The 16240-nt window shown below is 34.4% G+C and overlaps 1 protein-coding gene across 2 annotated transcripts in view; it reads left to right on the plus strand.

Annotated features, from left to right (window-relative positions):
- sema4f (sema domain, immunoglobulin domain (Ig), transmembrane domain (TM) and short cytoplasmic domain, (semaphorin) 4F) overlaps positions 1-16240 on the plus strand; it is a 138107-nt gene that overhangs the window by 85212 nt on the left and 36655 nt on the right. The window contains exon 2 of one of the 2 annotated variants that reach the window (XM_087261919.1): positions 2108-2238. In XM_087261919.1, coding sequence (XP_087118045.1) covers positions 2108-2238 — 131 coding nt within the window. The remainder of the gene's footprint in view (positions 1-2107; positions 2239-16240) is intronic. The other variant, XM_087261920.1, reaches the window with a different exon arrangement.

The raw sequence follows: 16240 nt of genomic DNA on the forward strand, positions 1-16240 counted from the left end.
AAAGATTTAAATGTTTTTGTTTCATTTATTGCCACCATCATTCTCTTTACATTGTTATCTAATCAAATGATGAAGGCTTATAATAAAATTTGTATTATTCATTAGAGACTTTAAACCCTTTATTGTTCTTTGAGGTGTACAACTGATTGAACTGTTGAAAAGCAGGTTTGGTTATTTAATTTTCAGGCATTCCTCTGATATCATCAAATAGCACTAGACCTTGGAGATTTTATGTGTTTAGTGGGACTTCCAAAAAAATAAAATAAAAAAGCCATAATTGTATTTATTTTAAAGGATTATCTGAATGATGATTATATTAAAACAGCTTCTTGTTATGGCTAGTTTCAAATGTGCTTGTTAGGTGTTGTTTGGGTAAAATAAGAGTTTGTTACTATTTTTTAATTTAAAATCTGTCACATAGTGAGAATGCTGTCTGTAAGGCAGTTTGAGGTAATGGGAAAATAATTCAGGTAATAAATAACATAAATAATAGTTCTAGAAAAAATAATAAATAATATTCTTTAAATAAATATTTGATAATGGCCATACCATTAAAGTTTTTAATTTTTTGTTTTGTTTTATCAGTTTAAATGTTTAGCAGTTTATTAGTCACCTAAGTCATGTTTAATAGGTTTCTCAGGACATCTACACACACTACCGCTAGATGGCGGCCTTTAACTTGGTTATTTCTCTTGTCCACATACATTTTTTTTCCTGTCATTTATTTGACTCTTTTTTTTTCCTCAACGTGATAAATTAACTACAAGTCAGTCAGTAATTCAAACTGTTTTAAGCCATTCAATCATTTTAAGGTCTTAATATTAAGTCCAATTGAAGTGAGTAGCCTATATACCAGGGGTTTACAATGTCTACAAAAAGGTCAATGTTCTGGAACAATTAATATTAAATAACTTGTTTTTAATAAACATCTATAACAGGATTCAGTCATGTTCTGTCCAAACTCAGTCCTGGAGGGCAAGCTGCAGATTTTGCAACCAACTTGCCTCAAAACACCTGCAAGAATGTTTCTAGAAAGAGCTTGATTAGCTAGCCCAGGTTTGTCTGATTGGCGTTAGAAATAAACTGCAGGACATCGGCTCTCCAGGACAGAGTTTGGAGACCCCTGACATTCATTACAAGTCAACACTATTTTTCTTTAAATAAAGTTGTATTTGCATTCAAAACACATTAATTACAATGCAAAATGTGGCAAAACCACTAATATAAGTGTATTTTGGTTTGAAACACAACAAAAGGTAGACCAATAGTAACTGGATGCAATCATGGAAATCCACAATTTAAATCCCTTCACTATTGTCTTGCAATACGAAATCCGGTAGGATTGAATATCGTCACAATCTGGACCAAAGTCCAGACTTTGAGAAGCTCTGCTATACTTTAGCATTCCTCCCTGAAAAAAATATAATACATCACTAAAAGTGCTTATCAATATCTCTTTCCTTTTGGCTAAACTTAAGAAACTTAAATGTAAATCTACAAAACTTTCAGGTATTAAATTTCAGGTGCTAGGCTGTAGCACTGAATATATGAAGACATAAGGACAGATGACTTAACAATATGCATCCTGAGGCTTTATTTATAATGTACATGGATGTAAAAATGTGAAAGGGCGATGACCCCTGAGCACTGCTAGTTCAGCTTTCATAGTGTCCTCAAATTGGTTCAAAGTGGCTGCCATGTTATCTTCCATGTCTGGTCGGCCTGACTGTGGTTGTTAACTCAGTTTTCTTCTTTATAGGAGAAGATGATGGTGATGGGAAAAAGATATGTATAAACATAAAGAAACTGCCCCAAATGTAAATTAATAAGATACATTTCAGTAAAACGAGGGCTACATGTGCCAGTGTGCGTCTAGGCTCATGAAAGCATCATGAGAACCTCACATACAGCTTTTCTGTTTCACATCAAAACCATGTTTAATGTCATCTCTTGAGTTCATGCACTAAACAGGTGGGATACAGGATATTGCCAGTTTAGGTGTTGATTAAATACAGAACCTTACTATTGGTACTAAACAGATCAGACTAATGCGTGCTATGATAATTTTTTTGGTATGGTTTTGATTCATTCTTTTCTTTTTTCTCAGCAGAATTTCCAAGACTGAGTGGATTTGGCAATTTAAGCACCTTCCTGTTGCACAGTGAGTCTGGGATGCTCTACCTTGGTGCACGTGATGCAGTCATTGTCGTGGATACTGCTAAACTTTCAAAGAAAATGGTGGGCTTTCTTTTCTTTTGCAGTGAATATGACAATTTATTTCATTTGTAATAATGTAGTAATTGTCGCACATTTTACTTGTAAGAGCAGTTTGTCAAGGTTTTAATCAGCAGAGTAATAGCACAGTTTTGCTTAAAATATTGGAATGCACACAACATTATGGGCTCTTTTTTGACGATCCATGCGCAAAGTGCGAAGCGCAGGGCGCAAAAGCAATAAGGGCATGTCTGAATTTACTTTTGCTATTTTAACGATGGAAAAATTCGCTTTGCGCTCTGGTGCATGGGCTAAAAGGGTAGAGCTTATTTTCTTTTTGAGTTATAGGTGTGTTTTGAAAATAAACCAATCAGAGTCTCATCTCCCTTTCCCGTTAAGAGTCAGTTGTGTCGTGCCATAGCGCATTTGCTATTTACATGACAGACTTTTTAAGTGGAAAAACTGATCATTTTACTTGCAAGAAAACAGTTAAACAGAGCATCTACAATGGGATATTAGGAGATGAGCACCCTCATTATTTACCTTCTCTTTCACTCTCGTGGATAGGGAAACTTGTATGCACAGACATTCATTAGCCTATACATAAATATTTTGTTTGTTAAGTGCAAAGATTTGTTTCAAAACTATTTCTAAATTCAGTTCTAATTTCCAGCAAACAAATAAAAGAACAATAATAACAAAGTGTGTTCAAAAAACCTGACAGGTGGGCAAATCTAAGCTTGTTTTTAATAAAACAAATATACCTATGCATATAATAAATAATACTGCTAATAATAATAACATTATACAAAAGATAATTGTTATGAATAAACTGAGAAAGCCCCCCCAAGATGATTAAGGCATGAAATTAGGTTTTTATAATTATATAGGCTAAGACTAATATGTTTTGTAATATTTTAATCCTTTATATTTATGTCCTATTAATATCCTTATTACATCCTATATATATATATATATATATATATATATATATATATATATATATATATATATCCTTAAAATTTAAATACTTTTTTATATGTAAAGATATTTGTATTAAGCAATGTGTAAGTGAGGCGCACAACTGACACGCTCTGCGCTGAACTTTAGACTGGCTTTGTTCTGCTCTAGTGAACAATCTATTATAGTTTCTCAAAATAGCAATGCGCCTCAACACGCCTCCTTTTTTCGACCAGAATGCCTATGGGCGTTCATATGAGAGCAAATGCATTTAAACAGCGTGGTGCAAAACGTCAAAACGACTCTTGCGCTAAGCTAAAGCTAGCAAACAATAATTGAGTTGCGCCTTGTGCTGCATTGCGCCGGGTGTATGATAGGGCCCTATGTGTGACATATCAGAGCTCAAAAGAGAAAAAATTGTTGGTGCACATCTCTCTGGCACATCTGTGACCAAGACAGCAAGAAATGTCAGCATGCCAACAACGTAGGAGTAATCTAGCAGGAGTAACTGTGGACAAAAGAGGAAGTTGTTTGAAAGGGTTCGCGGGGTGCTTACTCGGATTGTATTAAAATAAATAAATAAATAAAACTACAGCTACCCAACTCACTGAAGAATTAAATGTGCACCTCAACGCTTCTGTTTCCAGCAATTGTTTTCATTGGGAGCTCCACAGGGTCAATACACATTCCAAAACCTTCCACAAAGCCAAACCAATGTAAAACGTTGGTTTCAATGGTGCCAGCAGTGAAAATCTTGTAGACATTGTGAACATTGTGAATCATGTATTGTTCTCTGATGAAACTACCTTCACTGTCTTTCCCACATCCGGGAGCGTTACAGTGTGGAAAAAGCCCAAAAGAAGAGTACCACCTAGACCAGGGGTGCCCAAACTCGCTCCTGGAGGGCCAGTGTCCTGCAGATTTAGCTCCAACTTGCCTCGACAGACCTGCATGGATGTTTGTAGAAAGCCTAGTAAGAGCTTGATTAGCTAGCCCAGATGTGTCTGATTGGGGTTTGAACTAAATTTTGCAGAACCCTGGTGAACCAGGATCGAGTTTGGGCACCCCCGACTTAGAGTGTTGCATGCCCAGGGTGAAGCATGGGCGCAAAAGTTGTAAGGGCATGCAAGAATCCACTTTTGTTATTTTAAGGAAAGAAAAATCTGGTTTGCGCCGTGTCGCATGGTCCAATGGCTCGTTTCCACTGACTGGTACAGTACAGTACGGTTTGGGTATGTACGGGTCACCTTTATCAGGCTTGCGCTTCCACCTTTTGGTGGGCGTGGTGTATGACAGAAATTTTAAGTCATTCTCGCTCTAGGAAATGTCTACAATAAAGCTGCAAGGGTCGCTCACATATTTTATGAAAAGCACTTCTCACAAAACAGACGCTTTACACACATAAATACTTTTGTTTAAATGTTTTTACTAACTTTTCTATGAACAGGATTTGATTATAACTGCAGATCAATGACAGTGCGAAATAGCCTACTGTAACGTCTGTAATTATATTAAACCTCTTATCTGTGTTTGTAATCTTTAGCAGCATGTGTAACCTCTGTTAGAGTAATTCCATCATTCTCATTTCACATTAGTCCAAAAGGTGATGATAAAAATTAAAACAAGGCAGTTTGTTCACGTTTGCTAAAGAAATAATGTGCTCCTTTTTTTCGGCTTCTCCTTTTTTTCACACTTCACTCTCGCATTTGTCAGATTCTGACAGAATTGGGTTGCAAAAGCACATTAATAATCAAGCGCACATTATTATCATCAGCTCAAGAACTTTGTTATTTCAGATATAGATACGTGGTGAGCGCAAGCAAGAAAGCGAAAGCGCTCGCTCTTCAGACTGGCTCGAGTAAAACTACGAGGTACAGGGTAGATTCTGCTCTACTCCATGGCTTTATGGCTGTTCATCAAGACGACGACAAGGTTTGTTTGAGCCCAGATCGACCATGGCTTGTTATTATATGTATATATAATTCCGCTATAATCGCTCGGCCTGTATTTTAAACATGGCAGGTTTTTTGTTTTCAATCTGGCTTGTTACGTAAGTGAGTGACGTATCGCTGTAAACCAATAGCCTTCAGCTGAGCTTCTAGCTCCGCCTTTTGGTACTCTTTCTCATGTTTGGTGCCGAAAAAGTGGTACGGTACAGTTTGGTTTTGTAAATTTTTTGACAGTGGAAACGGCCATAAAAGCGTACCAAACTGAACCGTACCATACCGTACCACTCAGTAGAATTAGGCCATAACAGGGTTGAGCTTATTCTCTTAATGAGTTATAGATGTGTTTTGAGAATAAACCAATCAAAATCTCTCATTACCTTTAAGATTAAGTTGCGTCACGCCATAGCGCATTTGCTATTTACATGACAAACTTTGTAAGTGGAAAAACTGAATGCTTCACTCGCGAGAAAACAGTTAAACAGAGCATCTACAGTGCAAGAATAAGAGATGAGCCTCCTCATTCTTTACTTTCACTTTCTCTCTCGTGAATAGGGAAACATGTTGTAAGCAGTGTTGTGCAAGTTACTTCCAAATTGTAATACATTACAGATTACTTAGTACTGTTATTTAAAAGTAATCCCTTACATTACAATATTACTGTCTCAGAATTGTAATATGTTTCATTACTCTTAGATTACTTTTTAGTTACTTTTACCAAAATAACTACAGAATAAGAACTTAACATTATAAAATTCTAGAATGTTCTATAATGAGCATTTTACATAAAGTAGAAAGTGATTTGATGTAGCAGAATGACTGTGACCTCTCCAGGCTTCTAACAATATAGTACAGTATATAATTGGCAATGTGAAGGCTCAAGACAATGCAAGAAAGGATGACAGCCAGAATCACAAATGATCTGTTAAAAGTATGGTAGAGGTAAAGTGAATATCTGGCAATATCTGTGAATGGCTTGGCTATATTCATATTAGACACAACAGGCCGATATGTAAACTCCAATGCCATGACAAAATGCAGATTTTATTTCTTTTCTATTCTATTGTTGCCATTATTGTATTTACTTTACATTTCAAGTGGTTCACAACACAAAACTGTCATGCATAAAGTGAGCATGATGAATATCTTTTTCAGTATAATGTTTGTGCACCGATTTCCTCTGTTTGTGGACAAAACTGCTTGCGAGCTCTCACATACTCTGCTCGCGCACAAATTCTCACGATCTCTCAAATATGCACTGCTCACGCACAAGTTTTCTTGCGTGCTCTCAGTACACTGCTCTCTCAGTGAGATTATATGCAGACTCACAATTTGTGTCTTGTGTTCCCTCTTTCTTTCAAGCTTTTTGATATGATTTATATTAGTACACTATTTATTAACAATAACCAAAATATTAAAATAGACTTATTTTTTATCTAATAAACCATAACATTTTTGGGTGTATGTTATATGATAGGATATTTCCAGTTTTAAACACTTAAAGATACAGAGAATAGATGTTGGATGTAAAGAATACATTTTATTTGAAAAACATTTATTAAACATCCAAAAGGTGCACCATACTAATCAAATAAAAAACATTTAGACACAAATAAAAACTAACACAAGCAGAAATGTAACTAACAGAAAGACTTGATAAGCTATTATAGCCTACTGTACTATTCACTCTTTAAATAAATTTCATTATAAATCACATTTTGTCATGGCAAATAAAATAAAGTGAACTAGTGTCTGTTGTCCTCCACATTGTTGATGAGATTGTGGATGACATTTTCCCTGTCATCATCTTCATTTTGAAAAGAAGGGCCACTGAACACACATTGTCATTAAGTACTTCAATTACTCTGTTGTGGTAATACTGTAGTTGCAATGGTAACACAACAAGTGTAATATAAACAAATGATCCAGTGCTGTAGTTTTTTTTTTTTACAATATAGGGTATATTGTACTTCAATTCATCACACTTTACTGTAGTAAAACTACACTTTATATTTCATTTTATGAGTTCACTATTCTTAATACGACAGTATGCTTAAGCATTCAGTGTAAATAATAGCCTAATATATAGTGAATACCTTACACTCAAAGCACTAGTATTTAATATCAAATTTATCCTAACCTGTAGGTAAATAGTGTAGCAATATATAAACCATATAAACATTCCTGGGATAACAATTAAATAGGAGGATCTCTGGAAAGCAACAGCACGAAAGGAAGAGGAAACACAAGGCACAGATTATAAGTCTGCATCATTTGAGGGAGCGAGAGCAGGTCATTAGCACTTTAGCAGCCCAGCCAGTGTTGAGTGAACGCGGGGAGTTTTGTCCACAGTGGAAACCGGCACGTTCACTCGCTCGTATTACATAAATGAGCTTACTGCATTTGTCAGTGCAATAAAGCCATACAGTAGGTGAGAGTTCAAAGTGGCCATTACCGCCGGAGCATATACTGCCGCCGTTTGAAATTGCTGCCGCTCTGTTTTTAGTGTATGACTGCAGTTTGTGAATAAGCAGCCAGGGGGCACAAAGGAACGGGATGCGAACGAACAGAAATAGCCTATACAGCAGCTTTACATATGCTACTGTGCTTGTAAATGAGATTAAACAATAGGTCAAAGCATTATAATTCCTTCATTTATCATAGAAAATTTGTTAACACACTTTATTGTAAACTTTTTAAGTGCAAAAAGGACTCGTTTTGGAAAATAGAATTATAGAAATAAAAGACAACTTAAATGAAAGCACAAACATTCAGTACAAAGAAGTAGTCTTAAATAAATAAATAAAGCAGTCTTTTAGCCTAAATATAGAGAGATATTCAGTGTTTGCTATTTTGATAGGACTAAGACAAGAAATTTTTTATTTCTGTTTTCATTTATGTTTTTATTTACATTTTCATTGTTGATTATATTTTACCATCTCATTTTATGTCTCAATTATTGTACATTATAATAAACGAATAATGAAAAATAAATGAATAATGAAAATAGGCCTAAATAATTACTATTTAATTACTATTACTATAATTAATAACACTGAGAAACGGTCAGGCGCATGGTTTAAAGAGCTTAAGTTGAATGCTGCTTCATCAAAAGCATAAAAATAAATTGACCTACCTCAAGCAGATCACTAAAAGTATAATAAAAATAATTTTGCCGCAGGACATCATTTAAGTCTCGCAGGTTTATAATAATTTAGTTTCAGTTCAGTTTTTTTCAAAACGTCAATGTTCTCCTTTAAAGTATAACTGTTGTTTTGTTTTTTGTTTTTTTTTTACTTAATGGCTACTCAGTATATATATATATATACGTTGTATATATATATGTTGTAGCGAGGCAGAGGGAAAACACAAACAAAGTAGCGTTGGTTACAAACAAGTCCCCGGAGGGTGCTTTATTTACAAGGTGAAAACAGTGCAAATACGGTGCTCTTCTTGGTAGTGGTGCTTGAGTGCTCCGGGGAGAAGGTGAAGGATGGTGAGAGTTCGGGTGCTGGATCGGTCACAAGCTGGAGTCCGCTGTGGGAGAGACAGAGAGACACAAGCGCTAGCGCAGGGAGTCATGTGTAAATGAAGCTCATCTTCCTCCTGTGTGGGGCTGGCTTTTATGTCTCTCCGGCTGATGAGGTCCAGCTTTGAGCGATCCGGTGCTGATGAGGTGCCAGCTGGGGTGAATATGGGACCAGGGCGACGTGGCATCAGTATGCTTGCTACAATATATATATATATATATATATATATATATATATATATATATATATATATATATATATATATATATATATATATATATATAGAGAGAGAGAGAGAGAGAGAGAGAGAGAGAGAGAGAGAGAGAGACTATATTCTTAATAAACTTCACAGCCACAAATATAAAAAAACATAACTTGTATTAAAACTGGGCGGGGATTAGAAAGCATACGATGCTTGTTATATAATTTAAAATTTTATTCCTCTTGTCTAATTCCTGCATGCACATTTTTCACTCGCTACTCTGCCAGAGCACCTTCTCTGGAGAGCACCTTCAATAACAATCTAAACATTTGTTTAAAGATGGACCGCAAGATGTGCTCAAAAGAGTGGCTAGATGTGGTGAACAACGATGGCAAAGCTAAGTGTGATTATTGTAATAAACTAATAAGTTATAAAGCAGAGTGTCCCGAACAACTTGACTAAGCATCCGCGGTTGGCTCATTCTTCACGAATATAGTATTAAAAGAATGGTGTGTTAAGTTCATTGTGCATCCCGCGGGTGCAACCAACAAGAGTTGTGCATTTTCTAAAATGTTAGAAAATACTGCAAATCAAGCTGTCATTATCTCCCCACTGTTGAAAATGTTCGTTATTCAAAAAAAGAACAAATATCAGCTCGCAGTAGTTGCTTTCTAAATTTATTTTAGGCCTGCATTCAGCTGACAGTGCACGTTTTAATCTTGCAATTCTGATAATTTTTAGAGATAATGTCTGTTTTTATTAAATTTTCTGTAATTTATTTCTCATTTGCTAATTATTTTATTAATTTGTTGATGTTTATATATTAAACACGCTATTTATTTATGCATATCTAAAATCCTTTGGCATTTAAATTTGCTTTGAACTTAAAAGAGAGAAAGAATCTGATTTGACCTGTCAGAGTGAGCACATTGCTCCTGAAAAGCATTTATTTTTTTATTTCAGTCTTTACTTTAACCTATCAAAAAGAAAAGTGTCATAATAAATACAATTATTATTATTAAAAATGGAATTATGTTTTGTTTATCGCATATAGTTAACTAAGTGATGTGGGTATATGGTGTGCTTCAATCCGGCTACCGCAAGTGAGGCAAGCATTGTAATTGATAGTTTTTCCAAGTGGTGAAATAAATACATTTAAATTTTTATTAAGTGTTGTTCACATTAAATCATAATAATAATACAAAAATATTTCTATAAAAAGTATTTTGTGACACCCACATCCGTCATTAAAACGCAGGTTTATGTTTTAAATAATAACTCAGAATCCATGCGTTAATTTTAGTCTGATAAAGACGTCTATGGAATACTATATGTAAAAACGAAACTATTAAAATCAACGTACTATGTTTGTAATGACGGGTCCTTAGTTGGCTAACAATGATTTTGGGAAACACATCTAATTAAATTTTTCCATACTATAGGCTAGCCTTTGTCGTGCAACAGTACAATTTTGCTTTTGACCTATCAAGTCAAAGCACCACGCATGCCGGCATTATGGGTATGGATATTTACTATTAGCTAAATATTATTATTCTGATTATTATAATTATTATAATTATACATTAGTGGACATAATGCTTTTATAAACAAGCATATTTTTTTTTCATTCTCCACATGCCTGTGAAAGAGAAAATGAACAGACAAAATAAACAGACAGATAAATAATATGCAGCTCACTTTGAGTGCGGATATGCCCAAATATTTAATTAATTTATTTAAACATGAGAGTGTTTTACATGAAGTGACAGTTGATCAAATATTTGTAACATAGCCTGTAATAAATAATAAATAGCCTACTGATAAAGGAAGTTCAGGTGATCACAAGTTCACAATCAGGTGATGTGGTCCACTGGCACGATAATCTTAATATTATTTTGCTGTTTTTCATATGCGCACGTTAAGGATTTGAAGTAATAACATTGCTATGATGGTCAAAGAAATCAAAACATTATTTTCACCCCAACGCAATTTAATAGGGCACTAAAGGCTAAAGAACTTCATTCTTATATTTGCTTTTTGAAGCCTGTGGCTATACTTCTCACCATGTACCTTTTCTAAAACATACAGTAGAGCATGTTTATTACTAAGGAAACTAATTCAAAATTATATTTTAATTGAACAAATCACATAAGGTACGCATACAGAATAGTCTGTTTAGTATTGTGAAGAGGCGAAGCTGAATATCTGTGGTTAAAGTTCCACCCAGCGGTCAAAAGCTGCTATCACACCAATTACCACCATCGCCGCGGTATGAATGGCGACGAAACACATTGAAGTATTGACATCTGTATGCACTTACGTCCATGCACTGTCTTCTGTCATTTTCATCTATTTGCCGCTTTTTCGCTAAGCGTCGGCACTTAACCTTACTGTGAACCGGGCTAAGCCAATAGCCCCGGACCTTGAGCTCAGAAGCTGAAATCATTCTGCGTTCAAAGTAAAAAGGTCCCATAGACAGAGGGAGATTAATGACAACACGCGCATATATTCACTAGCCACGAACAGGAAATAGAACTGCTGTATTTTTTACATTTGTTAATGTCTTGCTGGAGAAGAGTTTGTTGTAAGGCACGTGTTACTGAACATGTACCCAGTAAAATATTACTGAAAATGTATTAGTAATGCCTTACTCTACTGCCTTACAGGAAAATATAATACATTACTGTAATACATTACTTTTGTAACGAATTACTCCCAACACTGGTTGTAAGCACATACATCCATTAGCCTATACATAATTAATTTAGTTTGTTAAGCGCAAAGATTTGTTTCGAAACTATTTCTAAATTCAGTTCTAATTTCCATCAAATGAATAGATCAACAATATTAACGAAGTGTGGTCCAAAAACTATTATATCCAAATATGCCCCATATGGTCTAAAACCTGACAGGTGGGCAAATCTAAGCTTGTTTTTAATAAAACAAATCTAAATATGCATATAATAAATAGTACTACTACTAATAATAACATTATACAAAAGCAAATTGTTATGAATAAACTGAAAAAGCCCTCCTGAGATCAAGAAGGCAAGTATGTTTTTTATATTTATGTAGGCTAGAAAACAATAATATTTGTAATATTTTAATTCTTTAATTCTTTTTTATTTATAAAGTTATTTGCATATTGCTGTACACCCTATATGTATTAAGCAATGTGTAAGTGAGGCGCACAAATAACGTGCTCTGCGTTGAGCTATAGACATGCTTTGATCTGGTCTATTGAACAGACCATTTTAGTTCCTCAAAATAGCAATGCACCAGTAATGCGCCTTTATACGCCTCCTTTTTTAGACCAGAATGCCTATGGCCGCACATATAAGCACAAATGCATTTGCTATTTAAACAGTGTAGTCAAACATAAAAACAACTCTTGTGCCAAGCTTTAACTAGCAAACTACATTTTGCGTCGAGCCTTGCGTCTCATTGCGCCGGGTGTATGATATGGCCTTAAATTTTTATACAGTACATAAATAAAGGACTAATACTAAAGCCCAAAAATAAATTCACTTACTCACACACATGGACATGCAGACATGCGGTTGCATAGAGCTTTTTATATATAGGTTGTTTTAGTTAGATTAACAAGGATGTTATAGTGGTAAAGCGTAATTTATTTAAATGTATGTAAAATAATATAATTTGCTAAATAGCAAACTATTAAAAATATATCAGACAACAACAAAAATAAATACAAAAACAGATTTTATGTATTTTAGAATGTTAAAATATATAAAACTCTTGTTGAATATATGTGGAAATTGCACTGTAATTCAGATTTTTTTTTTCTCCAACCTGCAAATACCAAAAGGTTTCTGGATATTGACTCATATTTTTAGGATAGAATTTTGCTATCCTTAGAATATGAGCCAATATCCAGAAACCTTTTATATCAAACTTTAGTCAGAATTTCAGTGATTTTTTTTTTTTTAAATCAACAGAATATTTTTATAATCCAAATTATAGCCTAGTTGTGTTTTTTTTGTAGTAAATAGGAAAGAATATTCAAAAAAAATACAGCACATATTAAAAAAAAAAAAAAAAAAAAAAAGGTTATCACATAAACATATTATTCCATGGTTTGTTGAAATTCTTGATTTCCATGGCTATAGGGTGTGCATTAAATTCATTGAAATGCACAGGTAGTTCCAGTCATTTTTGTCCACAGTTCAAAATAAATGACCTTCTCCCAAACATTAGTAATACCCAAAGCAACTGCTATAAATGACAGTTTCCACAGCCTTCTTTCTCTAGAGAGTGAATGCACATGTTCAACAGCTGCTAAACACTGCCTGCTCTCCACTGATGAACTCATTAATAAGAGTGGATGCGCGAACTGGAGAGATTTCAAAGTTGTTGTTTATAATCTCGGGTTTTGTATTAGAGGCAAAAAAAAAAAAAAAAAAGTAAAACATAATATTCTCACACTAGTCCTGGTATGTCTAAATGTTTCTTTTGTTAAACAATACTAATTTGAAAGCAAATGACGTTTCTGAAATACATGGCTGCATTCTGTTCATACTGGAGCTCTCACCACAGCAGAGAGCAAGTGTTTTTCATAATACAGCTTTCTGTAAGTTTTATTTCATTCAAATAATCTTTAATATGTTTTTAATAATTGTATTCTATTCAAAGCAACAATAATAAATCAAAACAATGAGGCTCAAAAAGTTTGGTTGATTTTGCATGTGCTGACTGATTGATGGCAACATGGTGGCGCAGAAGATAGTGCTGTCACCTCACAGCAAGAAGGTTGCTGATTCGAGCCTCGGCTGGGTCAGTTGGTGTTTCTGTATGGAGTTTGCATGTTCTGTATGGAGTTTGCATGTTCCCCTTGCGTTCCCGTGGGTTTCCTCCAAGTGCACAGGTTTCCCCCACAGACCGAAGACATGTGGTACAGCTGAATTGGGTAGGCTAAAATTGTCCGTAGTGTATGAGTGTGAATGAGTGTGTATGGATGTTTCCCAAAGATGGGTTGCTGCTGGAAGGGCATCCGCTGCGTAAAACATATGCTGGATAAGTTGGTGGTTCATTCCGCTGTGGCGACCCCAGATTAATAAAGAGACTAAGCAGAAAAGAAAATCAATAAATGAATGAATGAATGAATGAATTATAAATAATTTTGCATTATAAATTCTTTTGTATAATAATTATATCATTGTTTTATTATTAGACAGCTACTTTTATTGCTTTCGATGTTCTTTGAACCGAACCATATAGCCTAGAGATATTAAAACTTTGAAACAGAATAAAGAGTGTACACCAGTGTTAAGTTACTTTTAAAAAATAATTGATGACAAATTACTGATTACTACTCGAAAATTCTAATCTGATTACATTATTAATTACATAGTGTAAAAGTAATCTAATTACTAATTACTTTACTTTGAAGATACTTTTAAAATATAAAAATATGTACCTAAAAATTACAAAATATACTGCAGCTCATTTAATATTTTATATTCAATGAAACACATTACAATTGATCACAGCAGCTCGACATATTCAAAAGAACTAAAGAGATAGTTTGCCCAAAACTTAAAATTCTCTCATCATTCACTTTTTCCAAACCTATTTGTGTTTTCTTTTTTTTTCACAAAAAAAAAAAAAAAAAACTGGAAACCTATAACCACTGACATCCACAGTATGAAAAAGCACTGCAGTGTTTAGGTGTTCTGTGTTTGTCTGTGGTAATTAGTCTATCGAAATGTGTATATTCCTTCCAAAGTATGAAACTGATAGGTCAGTACTTGTCAAGTGACACACGATTTTCATTGGTGCACATGGGAAATGCAAGCGCAGAAGATGCAATATGTGGACACTAGGGATGCTCATTATAATCGATTAACCATTAACCAAAAGTGTGCGTTTGTAACTGATTAATGGTATCGGTTAAACAATTAAAAAATGTTATTTTATATATTTGAAGTTTGGCTGCATAAGGGCGCGATAGAATGCACTTTTTTTTGCGTTAAGAGGGGCATGTTTTTAATGGTTTACTAACGGCCGCAAGTGTTTTGCACGCAGCTCAACGCAGAGCAGGAGTGTGTGTGTGTGTGTGTGTGTGTTGTCAAGACAACTACAGAGAACTTTTAAAGAGCATGGTCTCCGCTACATTCATTCTTCCATGGTGGGGCGCACACCAAAATGCATTCCTCCACGGCTACATTACAGCATCCAATTCAAAACATTCAGTCAATGTTATTGTTTTTTATAGCGGATTATAAATGCACCAAAACGTATTAAAAGCTAAGTTTTATCTTTAACGACTTTATCTTGCTGGAGTTTATAGCCATTTCACTTCAGGATGCATTCATGCCCTTCTGTAGGTCTATTAGAGACATTCATAAATATTACTAGAAAATCTAATAAATGTTTGAGACATACTCACTACATAAACGCACTAAATCACACTTCAGCAGCATTTATTTGAGAGCGCACAAGAAGATCTGCGCTTGAGCAGTGTATAGCAGTGTATATTTGATTTTGCAAGAGGTTTTGTGCACATACAGAAGAAATCGGCGCGTTTGCTGACATCGGCCCCTTGTTTAACTGCAACACATATTTGTTCACTCGCGGGACGGTAACGTGTAACTACAAGTACCTACAGATATATTTGCCAAAGAAGCAAAATGGAAGAAGAATATTGCTGTTTGATACAGACGAGTTGATGCCAAACCAGCGCTGATGCTGATTGCCTCCTGGTTCTGCATCATAAACACAACAAATAGACTTTAGCTTTCATATTACAGATTATAAAGCATGTATGCAAATTAATGCAATATCATATTTAAACAATAAAATGTCAACATATGCACGTTGTCAGTAAAAGTCTTTTCATTACCGCAAAGCGCACACTTAAACCGCGAGTGAGAGAGGAAACCAAACATCAAGACATAATCTTTAAAATAATGATTTCTATTAAAAATGTTAAAAGGTTTTGTGATTTAAAAAAACATTTTCCGTGGAGCGAGTGATTTGAGGAAGTCTGCTATTTTTATTTATTAAAAATTTTATTTATTTATTAAAAAAAAACAGCCTATGTCGATTCTTAAAAAGAATCAGTCAGTGTTTTCATTTTGTAATCTAAATTAATCATTGAGGGGAAAAATTTTTTGGGTGGGCCTATTTATTTATTTTATTTATTTTTTCTGTTCTTCTATGCTATTGGAAACACTGCAGGTGCTTGAAGATGCTCTGTTATGTTCTGTTATTAATATGCTAGCATGTTAAAATAAATCAGTATTTTAAAATGCAATATTTATTATGTCAAACAAAAAATAAACACGTTAATAAAAAAAAATAACAATAATAATTTAATATTAATCTGACCAGTTAACTGTTAATATCCGATTAAAGAGCGACGGTTG

Source organism: Danio rerio, chromosome 7, assembly GCF_052040795.2.
Source record: "Danio rerio strain M-AB ecotype USA chromosome 7, GRCz13ab, whole genome shotgun sequence".
In the NCBI taxonomy this organism is placed as follows: domain Eukaryota; kingdom Metazoa; phylum Chordata; class Actinopteri; order Cypriniformes; family Danionidae; genus Danio; species Danio rerio.